Genomic DNA, 16,484 nt, shown 5'->3' with positions numbered 1-16,484 from the left:
GCCCTAACTTTATTGTATTCAGAAGAAAACAATGCATTTTTGTTTTTATTTTCTCCTCTGTGACTTTTTAAATTTTTATTGGAGTATAGCTCATGTATAATGTGTTAGTGTCAGATGTACTACAAAGTGATTCATTTATACATATACATATCTCTATTTCTTAGATTCTTTTCCCATATAGGCTACTACAGGGCATTGAGTAGAGTTCCCTGTGCTATATACAGCAGGTCCTTTTTAGTTATCTATTTTATATTGTGTATATATCAATCCCAATCTGCCAATTTATACTCCCCTTCCCACCACCCTGGTAACCACAAGTTTGTTTTTACATCAAATATACTTCTGTATTGTAAATAAGTTCATTTGTACTTTATTTTTTGGATTCCACATAAAAGCACTATTTTTCTTTCTTGCTTCACTCAATACAACAATTTCTAGGTCCATTCATGTTGCTGCAAATGGAATTATTTCATTCTCCTTTATGGCTGAGTCATATTTCATTATACATATGTACCACATCTTCTTTATCCATTACTCTGTAGATGAACATTTAAGTTGCTTCCATGTCCTGGCTACTGTAAGGATTGCTTCGTTAAGCACTGGGGTGCATGTATCTTTTTATATCAAGAGTTTTCTCTAGATAACATGCCCAGGAGTACGATTGCTGCTGCTAAGTCACTTCAGTCGTGTCCGACTCTGTGCGACCCCATAGACAGCAGCCCACCAGGCCCTGCCGTCCCTGGGATTCTCCAGGCAAGAACACTGCAGTGGGTTGCCATTTCCTCCTCCAATGCAAAGTGAAAAGTTAAAGTGAACTCGCTCAGTCGTGTCCGACTCTCAGCGACCCCATGGACTGCAGCCTACCAGGCTCCTCCTTCCATGGGATTTTCCAGGCAAGAGTACTGGAGTGGGGTGCCATTGCCTTCTCCATAGGATTGCTGGATAATATGAAAGCTCTATTTGTAGTTTTTCTTAGGGAATCTCCATACTGTTGTCCATAGTGGCTGCACCAATTTATATTCCCACCAACAGTGTAGGAGGATTCCCTTTTCTCCAGCATTTATTGCTTGTAGATTTTTTTATGATGACCATTCTGACCAGTATAAGATGTATCTCATTATATGTTTGATTTGCATTTCTCCAATAATTAGTGATGTTGAGCATCTTTTCATGTGCTTTTTGGCCATTTGTATGTCTTCTTTAGAGAAACGTACATTTAGATCTGCCCATTTTTTGATTGTGTTGTTTGGTTTTTGGATATTGAGCTGCATAAACTGTATATTTTAGAGATTAACTCCTTTCAGTCACTTCATTTGTAAATATTTTCTCCCATGCTCTGGTTGTCTTCATTTTGTTTATGGTTTCCTTTGCTGTGCAAAAGCTTTTAAATTTAATTAGACCCCATTTGGTGTTTTGTTTTAATTTTCATTACTCTAGGAAGTGGAGTTTATTTTTGTGTATCTTGTTAGGGAGTGTTCTTTCATTTTTTTGTTGTCGTTTTTTTTTTTTTTTTTTTACACTTAGCTGTCCAGTTTTCCCAGCATCACTTATTCCGTTTTATCCATTGTATATTCCTGCCTCCTTTGTTGTAGATTAGGGGACCGCAGGTGTGTGGGTTTGTCTCAGGGATTTCTATCTTGTTCCATTGGTCTATATTTCTGTTTTTGTACCAATACCATACTGTCTTGATGACTGTAGCTTTCTACTCTAGTCTGAAATCAGGAAGTTTGATTCATCCAGCTCCATTTTTGCTTTCTCAAGATTGCTTCAGCTATTCAGGGTCTTTTGTGTTTCCATACAAATTATAAAATTATTTGCTCTGTTAAAAATTACCATTGGTAATTTCATAGCAATTGCTTGAATCTGTAGATTACTTTGGGTATCATATATTTAGAGATTAAAAAGTTGGCTTCATCATAACTGTACAAGCATATGGTCATAATACATATTTAATTGATCAAAATAAGAGATATCCCTTTACGAATTATATGCTTCATATTGGTAATTTCCCACTTAATAGGAATTACATTTGAGAAAACTGATTTAGTATTTGTTATATTTAAAACATTTTAACAGCAATAATACAATGCATTTGGAAATTATTATTTGAATCTGCCATTTTTATAGGTCATAACAGCAGACTATCTGAAAATTCAGTCTAGTATTTTTTGGTTCATTTGTCAAGATATCTATGAATTTAACTATAAACATTCCTTGTGATTCACTAAAAAATAAAGAAAAACATACAATTCATTTCCAGCTGAATTGTTTCTAAAGACTTGTGTGTGTGTGTGTGTGTGTGTGCCTTATCCATACACTGTCAAATTTCCACTCACTCATCAGCCAGGTAAATATCTCTCTACAGAATTTTCAGTTTATATCTATTTAACATTAATCTGAATTCTGTAGTGCAAAGGTTCATGTGTAATAACATTGAATATTACCACTTTCTAGGTATAACTTTAGTCCTGTGCCTCGGGCTTTTTTTTTTTTAATTATTTGTTTTCATTGGGATGGGAGTGTCATTGCTACTGTTTTTAAATATTCAGTATTCCCATGTTAGCACTAAGTCACACGATTTATTTATATTTAATACATAAAATAGAAGAGTGTTTTTTAAACTAAAGCTATATGTGCATGCTAGTTATTATAATCTAGTTCTACTAAAGATCTCCAATAAAGTATCTAACACTCATTTCCTTTATGGAAAATTTTGTTGGGCCAATTGTGAATTTGTACCTTTAGAAGAGGGAGTTTTTCTATTCTTGTAGTAGGGTATTCCTCCCATGGTAGTCAATGGACCCAGGTAGTGAGTAAATGCTGATCACTTTTTCTAAAAGAAGGTATGACCAAGACCTGTTAACAAGACAGATATGAGTCAAGCAGAGTTTTTGGAAATTATCTAAGGCCATCAGGGTGACTCCTGAGACAGACTCAGGACTCTGAAATAGAACCTAGATGTCTACTTCCATTTTAAAAATTCAGTTGCATACTCTCCTGCACTACACATTGAGAAATCTAATTAATTGACTTTCTGAAAAATTGAAAATTAAGTGTGAGAAAATTCCTTTATACAACCTACTGATTTTAAAGGAGCTATATTTTAATTTATAGAAATAATTTGAAAAACTTTTGAAGACAGAAATATACCTTTAGGGTTTTTGAAACATATCCGGGAGAGGCAACGTGGTGTACTGAAAGAATCCCAGACTTTGGAATCAAGCAGAGGAGGGTTTAAATCCTGACCTCCCATTTTAGGACTCAAGTAGCACTAGGTCTGTCTCTGGTACCTAGCAGTAGAAGGAAGGTAATCATCCAGGTTACAGTGATGACTGAGGATACAGACCATCTATAACACCACCTAGCAGAGTAGCAGCAGCACCAGTAGTTACAGTTATTGTAATTATTAGAGCTACTATTGTTTTATTCCTATGTCAAACATTATGCTAGATGCTTAAAAATTGTACTTTTTTAAAAAAATCAAAATTTCTTGGCAGGTTTTGTTATTATCCCCAATTAAATATGGAAACCTATATGCAGAAAATTCACACAATTGACCTAATGGTCATAGAGCTAGTTAAATACTGAAGTCAGGATTCAAATATATTTTAGTCTGACAATAATGTTCACTTTTCCTTATAACTAGAAGGAGAAAATGGATATCACTATATGTTATTCATTCAAAATACTTTTATTAATTAAGAGCTTAAGCTGTAACCTGTGCTATATGCTAAGGATGAAAAGTCAACAAGAAAGACCTGTACTCTTGAGCCATTCTACTGAAATGGGGGTGAAGGAAAAGGCAAGAGATAATCAAACAGCTAAGAAATTCAGTTGAATTAAAACTGTCCTATGAGGTATTTAAAAAATTAAATAAATTTAAAAATCTATGAGATATATCTGGTTTTGAACTTTCTGGGATATTAATGTACTACAGTTTTCCATTTTAAAACCACCCTTCAAGAATGCAGTCCTGCAACAGTTTCCTTGAAAACAAGAAGGACAAATTCACCAAGCACTGTGTTCCAATTCAATTTTGCATAGTCATGTGTAGTCAGAGACGCTTTGATATGAGTTAGAGATAAACTATTAATGGACTATATTGGATGACAGTCATTTAAATCTTTTTCTTTCTTACTGTCATTATGTATGAAGGCACTGTTTCTCAGACAGTCTCAAAGTGGAACCAGGTGTCCAAAGCTACTTATCTAGGGCACAAAGTTATTTCTTTGAAGTAATTCATATGTACTTAATTTCAAATGAAATTGTTAGGATCCAACAATTTACAAGTTTTTTAAGTTTCAATGTTTTTCAAAGCCCAGATATTTAATATTGCAGTGCACTGGTGAATATAAATATCTTCACATCAGTTTCTCTTTATAGCTTTCCTTGTTATATTACAAGATAGAAGTAAACATGATATTCAGTTTCTATCATTATATATTGTCACCAAAACAATCATCAGTATTGATATCAGACAACTGTTGTAATTTCTTACATTTGAATTTTATGCAGGTAATTGAAATATTACTTCACCCAGCCCATGAATTACATGCAATTTCCAATGGGAAGTTAAAAGCTGAATTGCTTTGAACTAAAACCTTTAAGTAGCTTAATGAAGCATATGCCTTTTAGACTTAGTAAGCAGATCATAATGGAATAAGGAAGAGGAGCTTTCTGCAGCATGAAATTCTCTCTTAACTAACACTAGCTTATGTATATTTAGCTTCTCAGCTCCTGATCTTATAAATATAAAAGCTAATTCAACTACAAGATTGAAAATTGGCTTTCTAAAGTAGTAATGCTTTACCCTAAATTTTTGGCCTTGGACAGGCCAGCATCTTGGGGAAAAAATGTTTTGTAAGCTATGTGGAACACAAGAGAGCAGAGGGTAAGAGGGAAGAGAAGAGGAATTCTGGAGCCAATTGACTTAACTCTAAGGGCTTAATATCTGCATTTGCATGCTACTTGGAAGACATTTTGACAGTCTCTGAATTTTTTACTGCCTACTTGACTCCTTAGCACTTCCTTTTTCTCTTGTATTCTTTAACCTTATCAACTAGTTAAGATCCTTGCACACACTGACACTGTATTCCTTAAACACTATTAAAGAACAAATTTCAGTAACTAAAAATAGACATCTATTGAAGCTGCTAGGCTGAAGGGATTAAGGATAAAATCAGTTACTGCCAAATCCAGAGGCTAAAACCCTCAGAGTGTTACATGTCTGTTGGTAATGCGATCTATTTATAAATTCACCATCTTCTTGATCTTTTAATAGGATAACCAGTAATAAAGAAAAAAAAAGCCTCATATTTTAAAACATGCACAAATGGGGCATTCTCTCTGCCCATGATCATATTCGCAAAACTCTTTGGGACCCAGTAACTGATTTTTATCCCAGTGTAACTAATACACAGGCAAAATATATTACTCTCCATCACATGTTAACCCTAAAGAATGTTGACCTGGGTATCCCACCTATGGACGAAATGAGTGAGTTTACTACTGGAAAGTTTTTTTTTTTTTTTTCTTCTGGCTTTACCCTACTGATAAATACATTAGAACAAATTCTGATTTTATTATTTAAATATGTATTGGCATAAACAACTACAACAAACTATATTCCAGTTAGAGCATTTATGAATTCTCCTAGGATTGATTTTGTTATCCACCAAAATATGTGAAATTGTCCAGTATTCAGTATTTACTGTTTTGTTGAAGGAGGTTAAGATATCACATACTCAGTATTGTTAAATCTCACAGTCAGGTCATTGGAAACCCAGGTTTACATAAGAGAAGTCAGCTTGGATTTGTTAATTATACAGATTTTGCAAATCTATATAAAACCATCCTTCTGATTTATTCACAATTTGGTAAAGAGAAATACATATTCACTACAGCAATTATAATATGGAAATATTAACATTAATCTTGAATTCACTGCAAATGTATTTCCTTTACAAAGTAAAGAGAAACCAAATGAGGTTGACATATTTAAAACAATGATAATGAGTAACATAATATACAGTTAAAGGATAAGCATTATTGGAGTAACTAAAGCCAAAAAAAAAAAAGCTAAGTTTAGTCTGATTTTAGAATTCATTTTACGTATTAGTTTTGAAATTCAAAGGTGGTGGGGGTGAGAGTTTATGCCTCTCTTTTAGAATTGGAGTTCCCACTTTTGCTTGCTGTTACAATCCAGCAGAGGGAGCAAAAGCTAATGAATAAACCGAGTAAGTGGTAACATTACCCATGATCCTGCCACGGAGTACAAACTTTTAGAAAAAAACTTGCTGATTTCTAATATCAAGACACAAGTGGGAAAAATACTTCCAAGTTTATGTCATTGTTCCTCAGGCAATAAAAGATTATGTGTAAACAAAGAAATGTCAAAATAGACAACAAAGTTAAAACTCTGTTGGTCCTACACCACATACTCAAAGCTATAAAATAACATAAGGGATGAATCACAAGACTTTCCCAGAATGCAGAACTACCCATATGCTCTACTTATGTTGATTCAGGTTGGATTCTGTAAGGAGTTTCTGTAGATGAAGTTCCTCCATGTTTGCCTGCCTAGAATTTTCTTAGGATTAATGAATGGCATGATCAAGCAATTGGTGTTGTCAGGTAATATAATACCAGTGACAAGCTCAGGATCTTTCCTGATATTTCATTTTGTTGCTTACATAGCATTCTTTGGGAATATATATATATTTTCCTGTATGCCAGTATCTTCTATTATACATTAAGATTAGATCGTTGAGGACTGTCAGAAAACACTGTCAGAAAACAACCATTTTTATGTTTGAAGAAAATATTATATTTCCAGTGTTAGACTCATTTACTTGAGAATACCTTGATGCACACCATGCTGCCTTCTAGGTGTTCATACATTAAAAAAAAAAATCTAGATATCATAGGACTACTGCAAAAACCTCTCAGACATTGTTTCTATCCAGACGGTAGGCTCTTCTCAATTTTTTAAAGTGGATATTGAGAGCCCTGTTCCCTGATACTTCATCCTCTATCATATTTATATCCAGTGTCATCTTGACAATAGCCAGAAATAATTTTCATGACCTGGACCCAACAGTTTGGCACTCAGCATGGAAACCACTTTGCTTCTAAACTTTTTGACCTGGTTCTCAGGTCTGATCCTAGACCACTTCCGTGTTCCATGTGTCTTTGCCATTGTCTGGATGACCTGCCATTTACCTTCGCCTTTATTCAAATGGAACTTAATCCTCCCTTGCTCTTTTCACCCCCTTTCTGAAAAATACTGCCTACCTGTCTAGATGTCAGGACTAGGCAATTTCCAACCTCAATGTAACTTTCAACTACTTATTTGAGCAAACTACTTAGCCTCTTTGTATCTTAATGTTTTCATATATAAAATTAGGGTAATAGGTTGGTTTTAAATTAGTTATTACACACAACTGCTTGGAACATACAACTTCAATTTTATTGTGGTGGTTGTCTTCCCTGTCTCATTCTGACAGCTTTCCTAAGCCACTGACTCCTATGTTTCCAGTCTCCCAGAACTCATGTCCAGTTAGCCTCACCAGATTTGACTTGAGTTCCTATACTATATCGTCTTCTAAGGGACAATTAATATTACATGTCTAGAAACTGTCAAACCAATTTTCAGGAAGGTTAGAACATGTCATGAATAGAACAAACTCCTTTCCATGCACTCCCCAAAATGAATGTATTTAGTAATTCTGAAAAAATAGCAGCAGCAGTGACATAGTTTCAATCTTTCTGAATTCCTCAATTGAAGCAGAAAGAGCATCCAAGTTAGCAAAAACAAAAACTGATGGACAAATTTAACAATAAAATTAGACAAGGTATTCTCACCAATCCTAAAATATGACTTGTAAACTTTATGACCATATGATAATACAATCATTACAGTAGAAAAAAAGGGAAGAAATGGGGTGTCTGATGGAAATGAGACCACACTAACACCTCAGTTACCAATAGATACTCATGAGAAATTGTTTCATGCTAACTTAGTAGTTGAAACTGGGAAAAGTGTTTTCATAAAATCCAGTTTGCAAGTCAGTGAAGTCTCCTCTTTTAATGTCTGAAGGATCTGAGAATTCTACAACCTGAGAACTTTTATAGTTCAATAGCTGAGGCTCTTTCTCAGGAGAAAATTCAAGGAATGAAGCCCTACTTAAGCAGGCAGGTACAACAACAACAAAGGAAACAAAGTCCAGATAAAAACAGGAGAGGGAAATAGGAGGGATGGGTTAAGCGGCAAGGTGGAGACAAAATGGCAGAGTAAAAGGACTTGAACTGACCTCCTCTCACAAATACACCAAAATCACAACTAAGTGCTGAACAATAATTGACAAAAAAGACTGGAATGTACCAAAACAGATTCTACATCCAAAGACAAAGCCACAGCGAGGCAGGAGGAGGAGTGCGTTCATTAAACAATCAAATTCCATACCGATTTGGTGGGTGACCCACAAACTGGAAAATGATTATATCGCAGAGGTTCTCCCACAGAATAAAAAGACGTGACATATATATACACACACATACACCCAGTGGAATATTACTCATCCACAAAAAGAAAAATATTTTCATACTTTCAAAGATAAATATTGTATGATATCCCTTACATGTAGAATCTAATTATATAAACAAACTTACAAAACAGAAACAGTATCTCAGGCTTTGAAAACAAGCTTATGGTTACCAAAGTGGAAAAGTGGAGGGCATAAATTATGAGTTTGCTCAAACATATACACTGCTATATATAAAATAGATAATCAACAAAGACCTACACAGTCAATTCTCTGTAATATCTTATATGGGAAAATAATCTGAAAAATTCTGTATTATTTTTCTGTAAACTTGAACCACAACATTGTAAATCAACTCTACACCAATAAAAAATTGGAAGGAAAAAAAAAATGTGGAGAGCTAAACAGAACCAGGAATTCTCAAAAAAAAAAAAAAAATGGATTAAAGATCTAAATGTAAGACCAGAAACTATAAAACTCCTAGAGGAGAACATAGGCAAAACACTCTCTGACATACATCACAGCAGGATCCTCTATGACCCACCTCCCAGAATATTGGAAATAAAAGCAAAAATAAACAAATGGGACCTAATTAACCTTAAAAGCTTCTGCACATCAAAGGAAACTATTAGCAAGGTGAAAAGACAGCCTTCAGAATGGGAGAAGATAATAGCAAATGAAGCAACTGACAAACAACTAATCTCGAGAATATACAAGCAACTCCTCCAGCTCAACTCCAGAAAAATAAATGACCCAATCAAAAAATGGGCCAAAGAACTAAATAGACATTTCTCCAAAGAAGACATACAGATGGCTAACAAACACATGAAAAGATGCTCAACATCACTCATTATCAGAGAAATGCAAATCAAAACCACTATGAGATACCATTTCACACCAGTCAGAATGGCTGCGATCCAAAAGTCTACAAGTAATAAATGCTGGAGAGGGTGTGGAGAAAAGGGAACCCTCTTACACTGTTGGTGGGAATGCAAACTAATACAGCCACTATGGAGAACAGTGTGGAGATTCCTTAAAAAACTGGAAATAGACATGCCTTATGATCCAGCAATCCCACTGCTGGGCATACACACTGAGAAAACCAGAAGGGAAAGAGACACGAGTACCCCAATGTTCATCTCAGCACTGTTTATAATAGCCAGGACATGGAAGCAACCTAGATGCCCATCAGCAGATGAATGGATAAGAAAGCTATGGTACATATACACAATGGAGTATTACTCAGCCATTAAAAAGAATACATTTGAATCAGTTCTAATGAGGTGGATGAAACTGGAGCCTATTATCCAGAGTGAAGTAAGCCAGAAAGAAAAACACCAATACAGTATACTAACGCATATATATGGAATTTAGAAAGATGGTAACAATAACCCTGTGTACGAGACAGCAAAAGAGACACCGATGTATAGAACAGTCTTATGGACTCTGTGGGAGAGGGAGAGGGTGGGAAGATTTGGGAGAATGGCATTGAAACATGTAAAATATCATGTATGAAATGAGTTGCCAGTCCAGGTTCGATGCACGATACTGGATGCTTGGGGCTGGTGCACTGGGACGACCCAGAGGGATGGAATGGGGAGGGAGGAGGGAGGAGGGTTCAGGATGGGGAACACATGTATACCTGTGGCGGATTCATTTTGATATTTGGCAAATCTAATACAGTTATGTTAAGTTTAAAAATAAAATAAAATTTAAAAAAAAAAGAAAAAAAAAAAAAAAGAAAAAAAATGTAAAAGCCATAAAAAAAAAAAAAAAAACAAAGGATTTTTTTTCCAACTGTCCAAAAAATTACAGGAACAGATCTATCCTTGTGAAGTTAGAAATGGTCTCCAGTGTAAACACGTCCTGTCAGGTACAGCTGGAAATATTTATTCTTAAACATTTCACTTGGTAGTGGCAAAATCAGCTTTGCTATGAAAATGTCCTTTACTTTCCACCAGCACCCAGAGTTCTCAAAATGATTCACAAAATAATCAGGCTTCCAGCTAGGAACTACTTCATTGTGTTCTCCTGATACAAGGAGTTTCAGTCCTGATTATATTGAATTATCTGGGGGATTTTTTAACCGTATTCTGGTCCTACTCCAGACCATTTGAATCAGAATCTGTGAAGCAGAAGCAAAACAGAAGTATATTCTAAAAGCTTTCCAGGTGAGTCTATGCGGCAGCCCAGGTGGAAACCACTGAAAAAGAAGTTACTCAAAAAAGGAAGAGCAACTGTACTGTCACCATTAAATATCAAAATATGTCATACCTTCCTCGAGAATCAATTCACTTCAGTTCAGTCGCTCAGTCGTGTCCGACTCTTAGCAACCCGATGAATCACAGCATGCCAGGCCTCCCTGTCCATCACCAACTCCTGGAGTTCACTCAAACTCACATCCGTAGAGTCAGTGATGCCATCCAGCCATCTTATCCTCTGTCGTCCCCTTCTCCTCCTGCCCCCAATCCCTCCCAGCATCAGAGTCTTTTCCCATGAGTCAACTCTTTGCATGAGGTGGCCAAAGTACTGGAGTTTCAGCTTTAGCATCATTCCTTCCAAAGAACACCCAGGACTGATCTCCTTTAGAATGGACTGGTTGGATCTCCTTGCAGTCCAAGGGACTCTCAAGAGTCTTCTCCAACATCACAGTTCAAAGGCATCAATTCTTCGGCACTTAGCTTTCTTCACAGTCCAACTCTCAAATCCATACATGACCACTGGAAAAATCATAGCCTTGACTAGACGGACCTTTGTTGGCAAAGTAATGTCTCTGCTTTTTAATATGCTATCTAGGTTGGTCATAACTCTTCTTCCAAGGAGTAAGCTTCTTTTAATTTCATGGCTGCAATCACCATCTGCAGTGATTTTGGAGCCCAGAAAAATAAAGTCTGACACTGTTTCCACTGTTTCCCCATGTATTTGCCATGAAGTGATGGGACCAGATGCCATGATCTTCATTTTCTGAATGTTGAGCTTTAAGCCAACTTTTTCACTCTCGTCTCTCACTTTCATCAAGAGGCTCTTCAGTTCCTTTTCACTTTCTGCCATAAGGGTGGTGTCATCTGCATATCTGAGGTTATTGATATTTCTCCCGGCAATCTTGATTCCAGCTTGGGCTTCTTCCAGCCCAGCGTTTCTCATGATGTACTCTGCATAGAAGTTAAATAAGCAGGGTGACAATATACAGCCTTGACGTACTCCTTTTCCTATTTGGAACCAGTCTATTGCTCCATGTCCAGTTCTAACTGTTGCTTCGTGACCTGCATATAGGTTTCTCAAGAGGCTGGTCAGGTGGTCTGGTATTCCCATCTCTTTCAGAATTTTCCACAGTTTATTGTGATCCACACAGAATGGTGGTTGCCAAACTTTGCATATTAGAATCACCTGCAGAGATTTTAAAGAACCTGATGGACACTATGTCCCCTACTCCAATTAAACAAGAATAGTCTGGGCATCAGAATAGTTTAAAGATGACAAATCATTACCCCCGTCGGGAAGCAAAGAAAAGAAAAAATGAAAGGAAGAGAGAGGGAGGGAGGGAGCAAAATTATTTCCTGATCAAATTCTTCCTCTTAACAAATCAAGAGAATTTTTTTCCAAAAAGAAAGGAAAAGGATCACTACCATAAGAATAAAGATAATCAAGAGTAAAATGATATCTCTATGAAAAATGAAACTAAAAACCTTAGGCTCATAAGACAGGAAAACTGTCAACTAATATTTCAAAACAAGATAAATTAAAAAAAATATCTGAAATGAGGGCCTGAACTGGAGGAAAGAATTAGAAATTAAGGAATGAATCATTTCAGACATGGATAAATTTGAAAGAGCAGAGGATTCAACAATCCCTGAAGAAAATGCCATAAGAGTTTTAAAGTGAGGGAAGGAGGAAATTTTTTAAAGATAGTTTTGTCTTTCTTTTCTATTGAATAGAAAATGACATATATAAGAGATATATAAAAGATACAAAATACAGAATAGACTTTCCTGATAGAAAACAAAGTAACAAAAAATGAACACTAATAATTCAATTATCTATAGTTCACTATTATTCAATATTTACTGCTTGAAAATAAATTTGGAACTACATATTGAAACAGACCACCACCTATCTGGGCAATCTACTGGACTTATTTTGGCATTCAGGCAAAAATATATTTGTAAGACTAAGGGAAAGAAAACAGATTTTCTTCAGCCTTTTCAAAAGCAACTATTTATACTGGAAGTGAACAGAGTAACATCTTAAATATACTCAAGGAAATACATTGTGAGTCAAGGATTTCAGATCCAGCAAATTGATTTTGAAGTATAAAAGCCACAGATACAGTTATCAACGTGTAAGAACTCAGAATATTGCTCGCAATAAATGGAAACATCATCTACTGATCTGCTCAAACCAAAATCTTGTAATGCTTCTTGATGCCTTTGTTTTCCTCTCCTGGCTCATTTCCACTTCAATTGTAAGTCCTACTGGCTCTATCTTAAAAACATACTAAACTTGACCGCCCCACATCCACTGTTGTCCTTTTATGCCAAATAACCATATCTAATTGGCATGACTCAATAGTCCCCTTATTTATTTCTGTTTCCACCCTTGCCTCCCTCTGATCACTGGGACAGGGCTTGACCTCACTGCCCATCTCTGCCCAACCCCTTACCAAGTATGAATTTCAATTGCTGACTGGGGCTTTACTGCAAATCACACCATTTTTCCCAACTCAGGCAACCATTACCTGACCATGGGGTTCTGTACCATACAAAAAAGTTGATTTGTAGAAACCTAATCCAGCCTCTGCAGAAGTTTCTAATCATACTCATTTGCCAAGAGGGAGAAACAGGCACTTGAAGCATAGATAACTAAATATATCCAGGTAATGAGTTAGTAAACAGTAAAATATGTGTCCTAACAAGAGAGAAAAGAACTTTTTGGAAGCAGAGTGGACAAGTGTAAAGCATACTACTTTGGGTTGAGACTAAAGGAAAAAAAATCTAAAACATTTCATCTATTAGAAAAGGTTTTCTTCTTTTTTACATTCACTTGTGCTTGACTTAGTAATTTGGGCTTTAAACTCAATAAATGGCTTTCATAAAATTACATTTGGCACAAATGTATATTAACATGTTAATTATGGGACTAATGCAGTGTCTGAGTGTAAACCATGAATCTGATGTTTGCAGTTGGCAATTTAATCTTGGTTTTGAAAAATTTTTTCCTGTGAAATCACCATTTAGCCTTGAAATAGTTTTTCTTAGGGTCAACTGCTTTCCACTGTTTGGTATTAGGAATGCAAAAAGATGCATGTTTTAGTTAAAAAATTATCAGTGTAATTAATCTTTATAAATGTTCAGAATGGAGCATCTAGTAATGAAGCAACGAAAAATACATAAATTTGCATATCTGACCAGTTTGTTTCTATTACTTTGCATATGGCACTGTAGGACTTAAGGACTTCACAAATATACTATGATTATTTGGGTGCCATTTCGAGACTGTCCTAATTTTCAGAAGATTTGGGGAAGAACTCCTAATTTGTAGTGTGTGGATGTTTTCTTCTTCTCTGATACTACACTATAAACAAAGAGTGCCTCTTGACTGGATGCTAATGACAATGCCAGCGCTATTCAAGTTTACTTGAATGGGAGTTTAGACTGTTATACAGATATCAGAATAGATATAGAAACATAAATATTTCAAGCTTTGTCTTTTCCTTGGAGAAATTTCCTTACGAAAATATTTTGCTATCAACAAGGAATTTGAAAATACCAAAGATTTTCTGACTTACATTTTTGTGTTTCCTTTAGATAAGAAATGTTGAAACAAATCAATGTTTAGACAACATGGGCCGCAAGGAAAATGAAAAAGTGGGTATATTCAACTGTCACGGTATGGGAGGAAATCAGGTAAAGTCTGTTTTTTATCAGCTTCATATTTGGGGGGGAAGATATTGTGTAAACTATCTAGGTAGATTATGGCTCACTGCCAGTAACAATGTCTTAGTAAACTGACAGGCATTCTAATCAAGACTTAATTTATGTCTTTAACATATAATAACTATGTTATTATTCTAAGTATTATAAGAAAACACTGAAGAATTTAATAAGTAGGGCAACATCTTTAATTAGCCTAGAGTGAATGAGGGCAGCCAGATGTTTCAGACCTACTTCCTATTACCATGTATGAGAAAATGAGGACTGCATTTTATTGTTGACTCAATCATATAAAATAATCACTCAGCAATTATGGTTCCTAATGGTGCTTACCCTGAATTTCTTCTTCAAATGTTTCTTGTCTATCATGTTTTCTATGACTTTTGGTGGTTTAATAAAATTTTAAGCACATAGATAAGCATGTTTGTTAACAACTTTACTTTGGCTATCTGAAGATGCCCTTCAGATCAGGTAAAAATGTATTATTTAAACAAGATTTATACTTAATCAAAATTTTAGGACACCTGTTTTGTGTATGATGGTCCAATTAATTATCAGAAACTTACCAGACTATAACAAGGATTCTTGTGTTTTCTGTAAGCAACGAAAAGCAGCACTGCAAGGTGGAAAAAGTAAAGGCTGCTTGGCTTGAGTCTTGGTGCCACAGCCACTTTCAGAGGTTTAATTTGAAGTTCATGAGAACTTATAACAAAGCACAGTTAAGAGACAGCTGCTTCTTGGTAGACAAGTTGTCTCAAAGGGTCAAGGTGAAGCATATGAGAGCTGTTTATCTAGCGTTTTACAGTGAACTGAGGAAGCAAAAATGATTCTGTTCAGCACAACATGATGGTGATTATTTGTAATAGCTGAATGTTTCAAGAATCCATAGAAAGATCTTCAGGATCAAGATGTCTGCTCACCTACTCCCACAAATACATCAGAAATACATCTATAACTGTAACAATTCACACAGAATATCTACTGAACACTGGCAAAAGACCTCAGACTTCTGAAAGGGCAAGAACCCCTCCCATAACTGGATAGGACAAAAGAATAAAGGAAAAATAAAGTAGTCAAAATGGGAACTGCACCCCAGGGAGGAAGCTATGAAGGAGGAAAGCTTCTGTACTCAGGAAAGGCCCTTCTACAGTAGGAAGATCAGCTGGGGTGGAGAGGAAGCTTTGGAGCCAGGGAGGAGAGGGCACCAACCAGCCTGAGTAAGGCAAGATGAAGAGTAACCTGCACAGACATATCAGTAAGACTGCCTTGTACTCCCCAGCTTGAGATGCTTGTCTGTCAGTATGGACAGGGGCTGGGTGCTGAAGCTTGGGCTACAGAGGTCAGACTCAGGTTAAGGACAGGAATCGGCTGTGCAGAGACACCCTGCCAGAGTGGCAACCAAGGACGTACTTGGAAGAAGCCTGGGAGTGCAAGACAGGCAAGGTGCCAATGTTTGGGAAATACAGGAGGAGAGGGGTGGGACCGCCATAGGAGCTTCTTTCCCTGTGCACACTCATAGGTAACAAGACACCACCTATAAGAGCTCCAGTGATGGGCATAAGCGACCACTGCCACTAGGTCACCCACAAGCAGTCACCAATGACTCCCCTGCTACCCTGGGAGTGCTCTGGCTGCCACTGCTGTTAGGAAACCCAGGAGCAGGTGCGAGCATTCTTCAATATCTGCCAATCAAACAGTATGATATACCACATCAACAAACTGAAGAATAAAAACTAAATGAGCATCTCAATAGACACAGAAAGAGGTTTTAACAAAAATCAACACCAATTTATGATGAAAACTCCCCACAAAGTCATCATAGAGGGATGCTTCCTCAGCATAATAAAGGCTGTATATGACAAACCCAGAGCTACCATCACTCTCAACTGTGAAAAACTGAAAGCATTTCCCCTAAGATCAGGAACAAGACAAGGATGTCCACTCTTATTCAACATAGTTTTGGAAGATGATCAACATCACAAATTAAGAGAGAAATGCAAATCAGAACTAC

The 16,484-nt window shown here is 36.2% G+C and overlaps 1 protein-coding gene across 12 annotated transcripts in view; it reads left to right on the top strand.

The window, feature by feature from the left end:
- The window catches only part of GALNT13 (polypeptide N-acetylgalactosaminyltransferase 13), a 952,843-nt gene that overhangs the window by 887,551 nt on the left and 48,808 nt on the right, over positions 1–16,484 (top strand). For 9 of the 12 annotated variants that reach the window (XM_055572535.1, XM_055572532.1, XM_055572531.1 and 6 more), the window contains one exon: positions 14,348–14,446. The exons of 1 other annotated variant lie outside the window; for it this stretch is intronic. In XM_055572535.1, coding sequence (XP_055428510.1) covers positions 14,348–14,446 — 99 coding nt within the window. Of the gene's footprint in view, positions 1–640; positions 1,319–14,347; positions 14,447–16,484 lie in introns of those variants that run through there. 2 more of the 12 variants (XM_055572541.1, XM_055572542.1) reach the window with 2 other exon arrangements.

The sequence above is a fragment of the Bubalus kerabau genome, chromosome 3 (genome assembly GCF_029407905.1).
Source record: "Bubalus kerabau isolate K-KA32 ecotype Philippines breed swamp buffalo chromosome 3, PCC_UOA_SB_1v2, whole genome shotgun sequence".
NCBI classification, from domain to species: Eukaryota; Metazoa; Chordata; class Mammalia; order Artiodactyla; family Bovidae; genus Bubalus; species Bubalus kerabau.
The sequence above is the reverse complement of the archived record's forward strand: the minus strand, read 5'-3'. Positions and strand labels throughout refer to the sequence as shown.